The following is a 17,421-nucleotide window of genomic DNA, read 5'->3' on the forward strand; positions in this document are numbered from 1 at the left end:
CTCTCCTGTCCATCTCTATACTTTTTCCCTTTCCATTCCTCTGTTCACAAAGGGACGCAGAAAGGAGCTACAATTTGGAAACACTTTAAAGGTATTGTTTTCAGCTGTACAAGTTTTGCCTTTATCAACCCCTGGGATCATCTCGTGCACATGGAATCCAGGCAATCTGAGCTCCAGGCAGGCTTCCCCTTGGTCAGACTTCAGCAAGCTCAGTTGTTCCAAGAGAGACAGTCCTAGAGTGACTAGGATACTTAGGAAACGCAGGATAAGTTTTGTGACACAAAATTCCTTTGTGACCTTGGTTAACTCCTTTAACTCTCATGTGATCTTCACACGCTCCTTTAAGCCATCTGCGTATCATGTATAAAGCAAGGATAAGGACAATCTTTACTTCTGAATGGTGCAGTGAGATGGAATTATATTGCATTTAGACTCCTTTTGGAAATCAGAGCCAAATAAACACCCTAACCTGAGTTATTACAGAAGTACTGAGATATTTACAGTGGGAGGGCAAAAAGTTGCATTTTTTAGGTGACTCTGCTGTCTTCTAAGGTACATGGAGAAATTGGCTGCATCCAAAATCTGCTCCCTGAGTGTTCATGAAAAGGGATCTGCAGGCACATGACACCAAAAGTGCCCTGGATACTGGTTTGCGATGCCTCTCCTCTGTGCATTAGCTCAAATATAACAGTCTAAAAATACTCTCCCCTTTTCTTTTCCCAAACTGATTCAAGATCTATTGCTGCTAAACCCATTCGCCTCTCCCTTTCTATTATAGGCCCTCTTAGCTTGTTTATCAACTGCTTGATTATTGTAATACATATTTCAATACACCACACTAAGCCAAAAGCAAAAGGCTTTTGCTATTAAACGCAACTTGTGTTATGAAGTCTACTGTAACACACCTAAACTTGAGGCGGGGGGGAAGGTAGCCAACCTTTCTTTGCTGTCCCTAAAGCAGGCTGTTGCCTGAAGCACACCTGAGAAACACAAAGGTCCAGGGTTTTCTAGGACCAGAAAGACTGCCCCAAAACAGCTGTTCATATATCAGGTCCTGTGAAACCTGAGCAGCCTTCAGCATGGCAATGGTTTTTGTCGGAAAGAAGCGAGCTCTGTATGACATTAAATTCTCCCAAAGCATGACTTAAAAAGCACATGGATTCAAAGCTTTTTGTTTTCTTTTTTCATGTAATAATCATGAGATGGACTTCACTGGTGTCACTGTAGCATAAGGAGATACTGAGCTTTACTTTTCAGACATTGGTCATGCACAGTTAGACTATGCAAGCTTGACTGGCAGCAATTATGACACGTGAAGCAAATACTTGCACCGTCTCCATGTGCTTCACTGCCTGCAATTAAACTGTGAAAGAAACCTTTGACATAAAGCAACCTCCTGCCGCCCCCGCAGTGCAGGCACGAAATAGCCTCATTCACCTTCCTCTGTTTTAACCCCTGCTTTCTTAACCATTGGGTCGTTTGGGGCCAGGCTGAATTTTTAGCTGCGGTTTGGCCGTTGCTGGCGGCAGGTTTCCGTGACAGGGAGCGGCGGCGACCGCGGCCGCCAATCCGGGCGCGACCAGGTCCCCCCAGGGCCAGGCCGCCAGCCGCCTACCGAGCCTTCACGGCCGGGGCTTCCCGGGGCTCGCACGCAAGGACAAGGGTGCTTGGGGGCTGTTTCTAGAAGAAAATAAAGACACTGGTATTCCTCGCGCAGTTCTGTCATACGAAGCCCGGAGGGGCCGCGAGGACCGCGCTGCTAACGGCCGCTGACGCCGAAGCCACCGCCCCCTCCCGCGGCGGCTCTGCCCCGTTACTATGCCCGATGATGCCCTTCTCCCGATTTTTCTCATTGGCCGCTCCGCCGATGACGACACCCCCAAGCGGCGCGGAGCGCGGCGGCGCAGGGAACGAGGGGCGGGAGAAGGGAAGCCTTGCGCTTCTCTGCGATTGGTTTGAGGGGAGGGGGAATTGCGGGCTCTGATTGGTGGGTGGGTCGAAGCGGGCAGCGTGATTGGTCCAGTGAGGGGGGCGGGACCGGAGAGGGCGGCACAGTGCATTGTGGGGGGCCGCGCGCGGAGCGCGGGGGGCTCATGGCGGCCATCGGCGTCCACCTGGGCGCTACTTGCGCCTGCGCCGCCGTGTACAAGGTGAGGGGCCGGGCGCGACGGGCGGGTTGGGGTCCCTGCGCCCGTGTGGCGGCAGGGCGGCTCACGGGCGGTGCCTCTCTCCTCAGGATGGCCGTGCGGACGTGGTGGCCAACGACGCCGGAGACCGGGTGACCCCCGCCGTGGTGGCGTTCTCGGAGAGTGAGGAGGTGAGGCTGGTCCGCGGCCCTGCCCCGGGGGAGGCCAGCGCCGCCCGGCGCTTACGCTCTGCTCGCTTCTCCCCCAGGTTGTTGGCTTGGCCGCGAAGCAGAGCAGGATCAGGAACATTTCCAACACTGTGGTGAAAGTGAAGCAGATCCTTGGGCGGAGGTAAGGGAGTAGGTGCGAAGCGAAAGTCGAGGAGTTTGGTTTCCCCCGTCGAAGCTGCTCAGGGAGGTGTGGTTGCAGTGCTGAAGTTGATCTGCTGAAGATATTTTATATCGTAGATAACTTTATACTTGAGCAATAGCAGTTTAGTTGACCTGGCTTTGACAGGAGTGTATGTATGTCATATTACTAAAACTCATCCTACATTGCATTACAGATGTATTTTGTATCTGAATTTGTTTCAATATTCAAATTTCAACAGGAGTTTAATAATAAATAGAACATTTGCTTTTGATAGGTACTTAGGTTCCTTACCTAAAAACTCATATTTTTTAGCTGAACATCTTACTAAAGATAAAATCAGTTCTGGCTTAGTTCATCTAAAAACTTGAATTGCTTATTATGACAATGATGAAATGCATTGATGAAATGCCTCCTGTTATTCTGCAGTTAGTGGACCTGTGATGATTTGCGGTGACAACTACAATGATTTTAAAACTAAACTTGCTGGTTTAGGTCTGACGTGAGAGATTCCACAAAACATTTCAGTGATAATTTAGTTGTATGTTGCAGCTCTTTAAGTGAAATGAGTTGACAAGAAGCTGTCTGTTCTGATGTTTTTCTTAGCATTTTTTTCAGAGCCATATCTTTCTGTAGTCAATCAGAGTTTAAAGATGGTTAGCTTATTGCTGCCATGTTGTTTCAGTCAATGCAATAAAAGTGACACTAAAATCTTTCATAACTGATTATTGAGGGTAACATTAGGTTAAAACAGATTTTTTTTTTTCCTTTTAATGTTACGTGCTGTTTATTCTAACTTTCAGAAATTTGCTTCTTTCTTAGTTTGGGGGAGGAGATTGAAGGATACCAATGGTCAGAACCATTTTTTTTCCCTCTGATACAGATATATCCATAGGGAGAACAGGAATTCTGGCTGAAGTGTAGTTTTATATACTATAGAACTTACTGAGAACATCAGCAAGATGAATTTTTCATATTTATCTATAATTATATTGAATTATTTATATGATTTATTCTGCTGTTCTGAATTTGTCTTGATAGCTCTGGTGACCCACAAGCTGAAAAATATATTACAGAAAGCAAGTGTTCAGTAAGTATGATCTAATGTTTGTTGTTGTTCTCAGAATAACTTGTATCACTTTCTAGTATTTTTTATTGCATTGTTTGTGTCACACCGTGCTTGTGTTTTTTAGCGATCAGCTCCCATTATATGAGGTGTGTATGATGTTACGTAGAACGTGTTTCTCTTTTCACAAGGTGGAGGCTTCACCATGTCCTGAAATCTGCCATCGTAATATAGTCCAACAGAAAAATTACATATGTCTCTGGGCCATTCTTAAAAGGGATGATTCTTTAATATATTCAGATAATAGCATTGTTGTGTTTCTTAGTGCTGGTAGAAGTTACTCAGGGTAGGGCATTTTGTGTTCGCAAATGGTTAACCCCTTGACTTAATCACATTATTTGGCTAATACTGTGCTTGTTACTGGAAACTTTGTGGCAAAGCGAGAGAAAAATTACCTTAAATCATACAAAACTCGCTCTTTACCTCACATGCTTTTGAGTATGTGAGCACCACTTAGGAAGTTGTAACCAGGTTTTGACTCGTCGCTAAGGGAGGAATGAGTTTTTTCACTAGTCTTTGACTCTTCGTATTGGTAGGCTTATGTGGATAACCATTACTGAATATAAGCAAGCAAACACTCTTGCTCTGAAATTTACTTTTGTACTAAGGAAAACCCTTTAATTGTGAAAGGAGGTCTGGAGCCTTTAAGTCCGTATCAGTGTCACTATCCTATTGGTTAATACAAGGTTTCTTGGTGAGCTGTCTTTGATAAATATTTTAGAAGTGTTTATTCCCTTACAGCAGAATACTAGCATAGAGAGTATTTACAAAGTCCAATGTTTTTGACTTCGAACGGAAATCGAATTAAACATTGTTTTTCAATAATAACCAAATTATATGTCTTATGAATATGTGTTGGTTTTGCTTACAGATAATTGAGAAGAATGGAAAACTTCACTATGAAATAGATAATAAACTTATTAATCCAGAAGATGTTGCGAAACTCATTTTCAGTAAAATGAAAGGTATATAATAAGTAAAATCATAAGATATTTTAATTTAAGCTGTCCTCATATTTTTGAGATGTGGTGTGTTGGTTTTTTGCTTTTAATCAACATGTTCTGCCTATGTTTATAAACAGAAACTGCTCAGTCTGCATTGGGTTCAGATGTAAATGACGTTGTTATCACTGTACCATTTGATTTTGGAGAGAATCAGAAAAATGCCCTTGGGTAAGAGGATTAAGATTTTTCTGTTATTTAATGTGCCTAAAGCAGACCGGCTGGCAGATCAGCAGGAGACTTCTCATTGCTGGACTTCAGCTTTTAGCCATCAGTTGAGAATTTGGAATGCTAGTCTGAATAGCGAAAATGCAATAATTGGAAATAAAATCCTAACTTTAGTAACTTTTTGTGGTATTCACTTTGTCATAACCAGTGAAATTCTGAATCAGTTTAAGTGGGAGGGAGTTTTGATAACATCAAGGACAGAATTTCATTTCAGAAGTGTTATCTCTAATGGCTCTTCAGTGTGCTCTTAGAATAATGTGTACAGTTTGTCTCTGTGTCTTCCTCAGTGATTTTTCCACGTCTTTACACAGCAAAACTCACCAACCCAAGTGGCATTACATAATATTGTTGAGGACTGTTTTTGTCACAGAGCTGATGCTGAATATGTACAAAGACAAAAATCCTGTTATTGGAGATATGGTTTCTTGGCCAAGTTTAAGAGAGCCTGGCAGGGCAGTATAGGATATCTCATGCTACTGTTGCTTCTGCTCTTAGTGTGCTCCATGGATGTCAGTCATACTCTTTTCAGCAAAAATGACTTAAGTAAAATAAAGTTCTGCTTGGAAATGCAGCTGTAAAATTTTCTGCACGTGAAAAGATGAGCAGACTTTTCGACATGTCTAAAGTCTAAGCTATGCATAATTGGCAGCACCTCTTATCAGTTTCTGGTATTTAGAAGCTGTTAAGAGCCCTCCTGAAATGTTCAGGGCACACCTAGTCAAAAAATGTAAGTGAGCTGGGTATTTGCAGTATGTATAATGAAACAAAACCCCCCATTATTCCAGCATACAAGTATCAAAATAATTTCAGAATGGATAAAATGAGTTGTGGGACAGTTGCAGAGATGCTAAAGTTTCAAGAAGATGTTTAAAGTAAGCTGTGGCAACTTGAATTGGAAGTAAAAAACATATTTTTCTAGCATGACATCTAGCAAAATGACATACCAAAACCTTTTAATGCCATACACTTGGGAATAAGTTACCACGATTGCTTGGGTGTGGGTTTTTGATCTTGCTGTTGAAGGGTTTTTTTGCTTTTTTTTAGTGGTATGTGTAAGACTGATACATCAGTGTTTTCCTTGTCCATAAGCACAGAGCAGAACAAACTACCTGAAGAATACAGTAACAACTGAAGTTTTTCAGTTTTTCTTTTCCAGTCACTTCACTTTGTTAATATCATGCTGTAGCCAAGTTCTGAGTTGGTGACATATCTACTTCTGAAGAAGTCTTAATAGCGTGCATAACTGTAGTGAAATCATTAAATGCTATTATGAAATGCTGTTATGCCTTATCACAGGGAAGCAGCTGCAGCTGCTGGATTTAATGTTATGAGGTTAATCCATGAACCATCTGCAGCTCTCCTGGCTTACGGAATTGGCCAAGATTCACCCACTGGGAAAAGGTAGAATTCTAATATTTTACTTCTTAAATTTAAGCTACCGTAGTTAATCCATAGAGGCTTAACAAGTCAAGTTTTATCCTGAAAAATCTTAAATGGGGAGGGAATGCTGTGTTGCTTTGACAGTAAATACAAAATTAGTAATTTGAAGCTTTGTTTTTTTCCTCAATAAAGCTGTTTGCCAATAGCCCATAATGTTTTAAACCGCTTTATAGTTCTGTTTTTTTGTTTTTTAAGATATATCTGCTTCCAGATTCTGTCTTGCTCTTTAATGAGCAGACTGGCTTACGGAAAGGTGCATCCCTTTACTTGCACAGCGTTAGGTGAAGCTGATCTTTAATTGTGGGAGTCACTGTCATTTTACGTGCAATAGAATGACCAAAGCTGAGTTCCTAGATGCAGGGTATTCAGATAATTCACAAGGTTTTCAAAATAGCAAAGGCTGCCCACAAAGCAAACAAATGTTTTGTTTTTTTCTTGGTATTTTTTACCCTCATATAACTGGGTCATACGATGTTAAACCTAATGTTCAGTTCTCAGTTGTGTTGTAGGATAAACATTAACTACTCTTGCTGTGTATGTATCTTGTTCTTTAGGGAACATTGTCAAATAGTTGCCGGTACTTCAGGTGTATTAAATCTAGTCATCCCAAATCAAATTCTCTTTGCAAAGAACTGATCAAAACCTGAAATATATTAAGATGGTAATCTTTTAGAAAGTGTGTCAAAGCAAACATAATTGTAGATGGTTTTAATACTCGTTTCAATTTTTTTTGCTGTGGCAGCAATGTGTTGGTTTATAAACTTGGTGGAACATCGCTCTCTATCACAGTCATAGAAGTAAACAGTGGAATATACCGTGTTCTTGCTACAAGCACAGATGATAGCATAGGTGGACTTTGCTTCACAGAAGCCTTAGCACAACACTTAGCATCCGAATTTCAGAGGTACGTTTTGAATTCCAAGTATGTATGTTGTTGTTAGGACAAGAACTTCATTGTCTAATGTTTGCTTTCAAAAAAATATTGATATTACTTTGTTCTGGCAGACCAGCAGACTGTCCCTGACTGAAATGACTCTGAAGTATTAAAGGAACAGTCAGCTATTGGCAAGGACTGGGGCGGGGGGAAGGATTTTGGTTTTGGGTGGGCATGGTCTGAATCAAGCATTGAACTAGGGGTGACTTTTTTTGTGCTCTGCTACAAACTGTTCTGTGTTTGGGGTGATGCATGTAACACTGACTGCATATATCCTTTTAATTAAAAGCTTTCAGGGGATTTAACTTGCTGCTCAGTGTGTGTATTTGTGTGTACGTGTGCACTTGTTGGCTTGAAAGACCATGCAGGGGCTTGGGTCATCAGGTTGATGCCTGTATGTCATATCACACTGATGATGAACAAAAATCCAATGTATTAGCAGAAGTTATGTTTTTTGGTAACAGTTCTCTTAAAAGTTTCAGTTGTTGACACAAAGGAATATGCCTGAAAGTGTCAGTGTTTTCATGTCCTTCTAAAGTCTGTAAAGTTTCTAATCTTTTGAGAGCTGGGTTTTCTAGTTATCTCTTTGAGGTGGTCAGCTGAGTACTATCACACAATTGAGACTTTTTGAATTAAACATTATTTTGTTAACAAGTCTTACGTTCAATGTTAAATTACTTAAAATAATCTCTGTGGCTAAAATCGGTTGACTTGCAGGCATTTTCTTGCTGTTTCTTGCAGTTACTTACAAGATTCGTTCAGAGGAGAAGCTTCTCTGTAAGACTTAAGAAATCTCTATCTGATAAGCACCAGTATCTGAGTTCACAGGAGCACCTCTATACAGTATTCTTTAGTTGAATTCAAAATAGCCATTTTTATTCTTGGTAAACTTTCAATAGTGGCATTGTAGGCAATGCTAAAATGTAGGTTGAAAACTGCTCAATAGCTTTTAACCCCTTTTTCCTTTCGGAAAGTTAGAGTATCTCTCAAATATCTGCCTTCCTAAATAGACGTTTCTGTTTAACATAGGTCCTGTAAACATGATATCAGAGGAAATCCCAGAGCCATGATGAAGTTAATGAACAGCGCTGATGTTGCAAAGCACTCCTTATCAACTCTGGGAAGTGCGAACTGTTTTGTAGATTCACTGTATGATGGCTTGGATTTTGATTGTAATGTGTCCAGGTAAGACAAATCTTGAAGTTACTTCTCTTATTGTATTATGTTTTAAATTTTTCTGCTTCATTTTAAGGTTATTCAACAAAATTTGATATTGGTGACATTAATTTTAGAGACAAATAAGAAAAGACAAAACTTGCTTTCTTTCAGCTTTGTTTCATGTTAGTGGTTCTATTATGAGTAAGGTCTGCAGTAGTTGGGCAGCAGCACTAAACAATATTGCCGTAGTGGTTTGAAAATAAACTGAAAAAAGATACAGGGAGACCCATATTTGGAATCTGTTTGATTGAAAGGGGAATGGATGCTGGTATTAATCAAGGCACTTTTATTCTACTATTGCACTTTTTAAAAAGAAAAGGCTTTTGGCCTCTTATCTAAATGAGCTCCAGAGGTACAGCAATTGGGGAAACTTTGATGTTGCCTCTCTTTTCCACAACTGGGAGTGGAAAGATGCTTTCTGTCTCTGTTTGGTTTTGTTTTTGTTTGTTTACACTGCTGTGTCCTCCTGCAAGCTTCTCCCTTGCAGTGGTCATTTAATGAAGTATTTGGCTGATTTTTTTTTAGTTGCTTATCTAGTCAGCAACTTTGGCGAAACGAACTAGGTTTTTTTTAACTTCAGAACTGTGTGTGCGTTGTTGCAGCAGTTGGATTTGGTGAGATAAGGCACAGTATGTCTGCAGATCTGAGAAGTTCTGCTGTACAACATCTGTTTGGCTCAGCTTTGATTAGGATTCTAGTTCTGTGGACTACAGCGTTGCAGAACTTGAATTTGTGCTTTTGCAGAGTGAAGCTTCCTCTTCAGGCTAGAAAGCTTGAAACAAACAAAAGTTAGGGATTTTGTATGCTTGTTTTAAGTACCTACTCCTGCATACATGCAGGAGGCAATTTGCCTCTGAAAATTCAGCTGGCATGTTTCAGTCTTTGTTTGTCTTCAGCTTGAAGCTGGTAGAGTGGTTCCAAGATTTTCACTTCTTAATTGTTTTCACTTGTATGTGAAAACTGAGTGAGGATGGGTGTTTTTCTAGAGTGCACTTAAAAGGGCAGTCTGAATAGATGTTAGTGATGGAAACAATAGTGCAGATATTTTCACAGCAAAATCATTTCTTTGTGATTAATAATTAGGGGGAAAAATTTTGCCTGCTTGAAAAAAAATTACTTAATGGGAGGTTTAGCTAGGGAAATGAAGTATATTCTAAAAATCATTGTTCTTCCATTTCAAGTGTGTACTCCTCTAATGGATGAGACAGCATTTCTTATTTCTTCTTTTTTCTTTTTTTAGGGCCAGGTTTGAACTTATTTGTTTTCCACTTTTTAATAAATGTATAGAAGCAATTAAAAAACTCTTGCAGCAAGTTGGATTTACAGCAGATGATATTAATAAGGTAATAATGGAAATCATTTTTGTGTCCACATATGCTTTTTAACTCTACAGGAAATATATTTGAGATCTGTTCTCTTTACAGACTGTTATAAGATCATTTCCTGATGTGTTTTAGCATTTTGGATCAGGTTCAACAAAGTATGTAGGCTCAGACTCTTAAGGCTCCTATCCTTGCTTTGATTTCAGTTGAAATTAAGCGGGAATTAGTTTCCAAATCAAAAGTGTGTTTTGAGGCTACACATTCACTAAGCAATGAAGTATTCATTTGAATTCTGTGTCTAACTCTCAGTAGAGCTGAGGAGTACTGTAAGTTCAGTCAGTAGACTTTTTTCCTCTACCTTCACTAAGCTTTGGATTGGGTTTACTCACACTTGTAAAGACACTCTTGGGTATCAACTTCACCTGTCCTATGAGTTGAACAGATCACTTAATGTCTACTTGGTGCCCATGTTCATCCTCTTTTCGTTTCCCTTGTTAACCTAAAAACTTATGAATACATTAGATGCCAAATCATAGTGTTTTAGGGCCAAAGATGGTGACTAAGGTAGCAAATATTACTTAGCTTCATTCAAATGCCTCTAGCTTGGTACAAGAGTAATTTTATCTTAACTCATGTATACCTATGTCTGGCAAATCATGTTGTATTTGCTACTGGTGCGTTTGGCACACCAGTACAGCATTCTACAGCAAAAGTTAGCCAGTGCTTCTAATGGTACAGGATGCCACTTCAGACTAATTATTGTTCACTGTGTGACTTCTGAATTCCAGACTAATGAAGTATCTTAGGCTGTTGTTTGCAGAATGTCTTTTGTTTTCTGGTGGCAATACTTTAAAGTGGCCCAGTGTGTTGTCCTCTCAGGCTTTAATAATCCTTTTAAATAAATGCAACTTTAGTATAAAACAAATGAGCCTAATTAACAATATCTGAGTTATGCTTTACACAACTAAAAGTGGGAATTAGCTTCATTTCCAGATCTGCTTGACCTCGAGTAAGTTACTGTAAGAAGTAAAAGGGTTTTAAGTGTTTTTTCCTAAGCAAGATGACCAAGCAGCACAAAGTCGAGTAGATGGCAGCTGGTTACCAGTGACATCCCTCAGGGTTTGGTACTGGGGCCAAGATTGCTTAATGTCTTTATTAAGAACCTGAATGATGGGGTACTATGCACTCTCAGCAAGTTTGCAAACAATACCACATTGAGGGAAGCAGTTGATACACTGGAAGGGTGGGCTGCTATTCAGAGGAACTCAAAAGGCAAGAGAAATGGACTGACAGGAGGAGAATCATGAAGTTCATTAAAGACAAATGCAGAGTCCTGCATTTGGGATGCAGTAAGCCCATGAAGCAGGAAAGGTGGGGGTTTGACTAACTAGAAAGCAGCTTTGAAGAAAAAGACTTGGGGTTCCTGGTCAACAAGCTGAACAGGAGTTGGCAGAGTGCTGTTGCAGCAAAGAAGGCCAACTGTCTGCTGGCCTGTAATAGCAAAAGTATAGCCAGTAGGCGTAGGAATGTGTTTGTTTCCTACTTGGGAGTTGATGAGACTGTATATGGACTCTATGCCCAGTTTGGGGCTCCCCGTAGAAGAAAGATTGACATACTGGAGTGAGTCCGGTTGGAGGGGTCCCAGGATGGTTTGGGGCTGGAGCATATGACTTAAAAGGAGAGACCAAGAAGGCTGGGTTTGTTCAGCCTTAAGACAAGATGGCTCAGTGGAGACATTGTTGCTGTCTACAGCTATCTAATGGGAAGGCATAGACAAGGCAAAACGTGACGCTTCTTAGAGGGTATGTGGTGGAAGAGTGCATGGCAACGGACACAAGTTGCAGCATGGAAATTCTAGATAAAAAGAAAAGAATTTTTACTGTAGGGGTGGTCAGACCCTGAAACAGGGGCCAAAGAGAGCTTGTGGATTCTCTGTCTTTAGAGATAAGGTCCTGAGCAGTCTTTTCTAACTGGACCTGTTCTGAGCAGGAGGTTGGGCTTGATGACCTCTGGAGGTCCCTTCTGACAAAACATGATTTTATGCTGGGTTCCTGAATTTTAAAATGTCACTTCATCTAGCTGATGCTTTCTGTAAGAGATACTTCTTCAATATACTTTTGCAGATTTGTGCAAATATACTTGAAAGCTATTTCCTTTCATTTCAAATGCAAAAAGAACAAGTCAAGTCAACATATTTTTTCTAACAGCTACAGATAATAACATATCCCAGAGCAGTTTGTACTTCTGTATTCAAAGCTGGAGCCTGCCTCTCTTTATAATTTTGAAGAAAGATTTGAAGTCATTGAGGCATATTTTCTAGGTTGTTCTGTGTGGCGGGTCTGCTCGAATCCCAAAGCTACAGCAGCTGATCAAAGACATCTTTCCAACTGTGGAGTTGCTGAACTCTATTCCTCCAGATGAAGTAATTCCCATTGGTGCAGCCATAGAGGCAGGAATTCTACTAGGGAAAGAGAATCCTTCTTTAGAAGATGAAGCGCTCTTAATTGAGTGTTCTGCCAAAGATATTCTGCTTAAGGTAAGGCTAAAATTATTTAACTTTTGAACGTTTTACTACTGCGATGAATACATAGTACTGCATATGTGTTACTGATGTTAGACATGTGGTATCACTTTAAAATTGGCTTTACAAATAGGTTATAGGTCAGCTCTAAGTGCTGATCTAAGTCTTTTAGAACTGACAGAAAAACTCTTCTTGACTTCAGTGGGAGTTAGGTTTGGTCCTTGCTATGTTGTAATAGCTGGATTTATCATTTACTTATAATTTCAATTTTTGGAATTGCTGTGATGGTAAGTACAGCAGAAAGGATGGATAGTGAGTTTCTTTTCTTTTTGCATGGCTCACTGTTTTATAGCTTCCAGGTCACTGAAGTATAGAGAAAGGCATGAACTTTTTTTTTCCTTTTTTAAGGGAGTAGACGAGTCAGGGGCTGACAAATTCACAGTGCTATTTCCATCAGGGACACCATTACCAGCTCGAAGGCAGCACACCTTGCATGCTCCTGGAAACACTTCTTCTGTATGCCTTGAGCTATATGAGTCATTAGGGAAAAGTCCTTTGAGTGAAGAAGGCAAATTTGCACAGGTGAGTGTATGCACATTCATATACATTTTAATGTGAATTATTTGGAAATTAAGTGGGTCTGCAAAAAAAAATTAAAACCAACCCCACCCCTACCAAACCTCTTGTTGCAAAACTAGAATCACAAGCATCTTGGAAACTATCACTAAATATTCTTCCATAAATATGCTATAAAATATTTAAGCACTTTTTAAAGAAATTTAACTTTTTCCTCTTAAATTTCTAAATGCTTGTCTGGTTTTTGTGTGTGGAACTAGGGCAGTGCAGCTGATCTGGGATGAAAGATCATAACCAGTGATCTCAGTAGTATACACATCTCCAAGAAATTAAAAATATACTCACTCCATCATTACCTCCAGCAATTTTATGTACTGTTAGGATATTTTTTCTTAATATTCCTAGATTGGACAGGATCTTAGTATTAAATACCACTCTGAAAATCAGATGTGGTAAGATGATTAAATCTTTATCTGGTATGAAGGAGTCAACCCTTTAAGAGAACACAGTTTGCTTGAAACAGTATGATGTGCTTAGTTTTGCCTCAGTTGCCTGACTTACGGAGGCAGTGCAGGGAACGTGGCTAGAAATGGACGTAATGCTTGAGGAAAGTTTCATTCTACCTTAGTCTTGCCCAAAGGTCTGTGAGGGGATAGGACAGAACCGACCCCAGATAAAGGAGCATGTTCAGCCCTTACTCTAGTCTATGAGAGTTGTAGGTTCTCCAGTCATCTCAGTAATAGACTCTGAAACATGAAAACAGGCAGGTAAATAGCTAAATACATAAAGAATTGCACTATAGATGTATGAAGTCCACTAGGGCATGCTTTGATGTTGAATTATTATTAGCAGATGCTAAACAAAATGAATTGTGCACCTGATCACTTGTATCGCTGTTGTCTTTTTATTAAACTCTGTGCAAAGATCTAGAAAATTTAAATATAAAATTTATCTTTTTTTAATAGATTGTACTCCAAGATTTAGATAAAAAGGAGGATGGCCTACATGATATATTAACTGTCCTCACCATGAAGAGGTAACCAAAATATTTCTTGTTCTGCTCTTGAACTTGCTGTGTGGTGCTTCTGAGAAACAGTGTTCCCCCCGCTCCCCCACCAGTTCAATTGTTGTCATCTTTCATTAATGCAGCAACTTGACGGAACTGTTTTGGTATCATCATCAGTTCGCAAATACCATATTCATGCAGATGTGGCAGAGTTTTACAGTTTTATTTTATCTCTGGAATCATGCAGCTTTCTGGTTTGATTTGTAAGGTAATAAAACTTAATGTAGTTGTGCAGAGAACTCTGTGTAACTTTTGAACAGCTGATCAGTTTAACTATGCTTGACAGTAGCCAACATCTCAAATTCCCTGGCCGGGGGGGTCAGGTAGGTTGTTTTTTTGTTTTTTCAGGTTTTTTTGTTTGTTTTTTAGTATGTCCACACTGTTAGGAAAAACTGAAGTGTAATATGTCTTCCTTAGTTGCTAATGAATCCATGAAGGACTTTGTACATATGCTTCATTTGTGATGAAAACCCTTGGTGTTATCCTTTTAGAAACAGTATTGTTAAGCATGACAAACAATGACGCAGGAAATCATGCTTCCTAAATCTGCCTTTTACAGTAGATTAAGTGGAGAAGATTTTTTTATCTTGCATTTGAAAAGAAAATTATTTGAAGGGATTGCTCTGACTTGCTTAGGCCTTAATAGTAGTGGTTGGATCATTTGAAACAGAATTTCACTTTCCATTATCTTTATAAATTACTTAGTCTAAGTAGTTAAAACATATGCTTGTCTTCTGAGGATTGCCATGAAGTTCACATTGCTTTTCTAAATAAGAAAGTTGTCTAGGTGTTGCTAAGAAACTACTTGCTGTTTCAGTACAAAATACTTTTTTTTTCCCTAATGTTAACTACCAGATGTATTAATGCTCTATTCATAGACTTACTGGAAGTGCCCTGTTAGTCATGCAGAGATTTGCACTTAAGGTTGATGGGGAAAACATTTCATAGCTTATGTATGCAGTTGTATATTGCAGAAAACTTCCAGTGTGTTAAAAGGGTTTTTTGATAGTATTTAGGTAAAAGGTTCAATGAAAAGTTCACCACAACACATCGTCTATTTCTCCTAAATATTAAGCATGACTACTTCATATTATGTCTAGATGAAGTAGCATTTGATACTATCTTTAACTCTTTGACTTAAAATTGAGGTTTTCCTCTTTGAAGCCTGCTTAAAAGAATACCTCTGCTTTTCTCAAGTAGAACTCGTGCTTTGAGAAGACATGCTTATCTGTTGGTTACCATTACTCAGTGTTCCCAAGATAAATATTTTGAATGATGTTACTACATATCTGTTTACAAACTCCTGTTAAAGGAACTTAGTTACAGTAATAACATAAATATGTAAGCATGTTCCGAAGACTGTTTCATTGTATTCAGAGAAGATACAAGGTTTAATAGAGAGCAAGTGCATCTCTAACTATTCAACACAGTAAACTAAACTTAGTTTCATGAATCAATTTCATCTATGTTGAAGCTTGTTCTCCACTGCTTTTTGATGTTACTTTTTTTTCTTCCCTTTCATCTGCATGAAGTATATTACTGTTAATCCTCTCTAGAACATGCAGTAACATATTAATAAGCTGTGTGTTGAGATAGTACTAAACATACCTTTCTCTTTTATTTAGGGATGGGTCCTTGCATGTTACCTGCACAGATCAAGATACAGGAAAATGTGAAATCATCACTGTTGAAGTGGCATCATAGTCCCATTTGAAAGGAAACATTTTTCTGAGTTGTTTTTGTCTCTTTTTGGCTTGTCTTCCAAAGTGGTGACTATTTCTAAAGTGTCTTTGGTTAAAACATTAATTTGCCACCAACTCTATTTGGAGTGAAAAATAAGGAATGTTGATCTAAATATGCAGACAGCAGAGCATTGAATTATCAGCAGCACTTTTAAAAAAAAAAAAAAAAAAAGTCCAAAAGGCAAATCATCAGGTCTGTGATTCAGGAGCAAGCATATTACATAATCTGTAATATTTGTCATTTGATTTGATATGGATTTTTCTGTAGACTAAGCAAGACCTGTACCCATTTGACCAGTATACATGCAGTTTCAGCAGCAAAACTAGAACCAGCAAAAACTAGTCTTGTAAATATCCGCTCTCAAACAACTACCAAATTGTACTAAAATCCTGTATTGTTTTGAAGAGATTGCGTAGACCTCTGGAGGTGATGCCCATTTGAGCTGGGCTCTTGAGAGTAGAATCTTTTGTGGAACTATTGTAAGGTGTTTTTGTGATGCTACCTGAAAAATGTGTTTAAGGGGTATATGTGCTTATTTATGTTATTAATAAAATACTTTTTTTTATACAGTTGCTGGTATGCTCCCTATTGTGGCACTCTTCTAACTTATAAGTGATTACATATATTGATTTGTTTAGATATTGACTGATAGCCTTTCTTTCATTTTAGGTATGGGATTAATAAAAAGGAGATGGAGCAGGCAAGGGTACTTATGGGATTTGGGGATTTCAGCCTAATGTGTGGGTAACGGGGACATCAGTTAAGCCCATCTTAGGGTCACATGTTATCTTGCCAAATAATATATATGTTCTGTTACCTCAAAATTAGAGGCATAAGCAGCAACTAGAGAGGGGGATGCCAGTCTGGGAATTAAGAGACTTACATCTCATTATCTGCTTTTCTACAGACTTCAGAAGTTTAGGTCTTATGTTTCTCAGTTATGTATCCTAGAAAATGTATTTTAATATTCTTTCTACCTCCCCAAAGCAGTAGATGCTATAATAGTGTAGTTATGGCATTCCAAATAACTGCATAGATCATGTGGTTTACCAGACTAAACATTGAAAGGGTAAGGCTGCCTGAACTATCTGAAGTGCTTTGTAAGTTCTCCCTCCCTTGGCCCTGCTTCTTTAATCTCTTAAAAACAGGTAAACAGTTCAGGAACTCCTGTGTGAAAACCCATAAATGGAGCCTTGGAAAACCCAATGTCTTGTACATTCTGGCAGTGAAGTCCTACAGCCCTTATCCAGAAATCGGTGCGCTTTCCATTGCTGTGGTATAAATCCAAGTAGAGAGACACTGAGCACTAACTAGTGCTCAGAATTGTTTAAGGGAATGTAAGTTTTGCTCTATGTAACTTTAATAGTACAAATTCATGTTTTTAGGGGATTTTGCACTGACTTGAAAGCTATATTAATAGCAGGAACCTCTTCTGAGAATTGTGATGAGCGCATATGTCTTGTATTTTTAACCTCTTGGAAATCTTTGCATGGTCCATGACTTGCCGTTGTAGTAGGCACAGCACTGCTGTGGGCCTGAGAGGTCTTCCTGGGGTGTTTTGTTGAGTTTCCTCTGCCCCAAGTGCCGATGTGTGTGCAGTGACCTAAGAGAGCACCAGTAACGTGCTCGTGGGCTCCTTTACTAGGTGTGTGACAAAAAGAAAGTCTATGAAAGCGTTTGTGTATCTACGTGCCTTTTAGGTGGTCAAATACTAAACTCTAGTACCAGGTTCATATTAGCGTGAGCCTGGG

At 39.3% G+C, this 17,421-nt stretch overlaps 1 protein-coding gene across 2 annotated transcripts; it reads left to right on the forward strand.

The window, feature by feature from the left end:
• The first annotated feature begins 2,014 nt into the window (after window positions 1-2,014).
• Window positions 2,015-16,239, forward strand: HSPA14 (heat shock protein family A (Hsp70) member 14). 2 transcript variants are annotated; one of them, XR_010387228.1, is made up of 14 exons: window positions 2,015-2,150; window positions 2,237-2,317; window positions 2,395-2,477; window positions 3,537-3,585; window positions 4,493-4,586; window positions 4,703-4,793; window positions 6,147-6,251; window positions 7,033-7,194; window positions 8,254-8,409; window positions 9,683-9,785; window positions 12,085-12,300; window positions 12,743-12,867; window positions 13,827-13,897; window positions 15,553-15,621. XR_010387228.1 is itself a non-coding variant. In XM_026119352.2 (14 exons), exons 1-14 carry the CDS (start codon window positions 2,094-2,096, stop codon window positions 15,629-15,631), a joined length of 1,521 nt encoding a protein of 506 aa, XP_025975137.2. In that variant the 5' UTR covers window positions 2,016-2,093; the 3' UTR covers window positions 15,632-16,239. The 2 variants fall into 2 exon arrangements, 1 of the variants encoding a protein (XP_025975137.2); XM_026119352.2 differs by having other exon boundaries at window positions 2,016-2,150; window positions 12,694-12,867; window positions 15,553-16,239.
• The last annotated feature ends 1,182 nt before the right edge of the window (window positions 16,240-17,421 follow it).

Source organism: Dromaius novaehollandiae, chromosome 1 (assembly GCF_036370855.1).
Source record: "Dromaius novaehollandiae isolate bDroNov1 chromosome 1, bDroNov1.hap1, whole genome shotgun sequence".
Classification (NCBI taxonomy): domain Eukaryota; kingdom Metazoa; phylum Chordata; class Aves; order Casuariiformes; family Dromaiidae; genus Dromaius; species Dromaius novaehollandiae.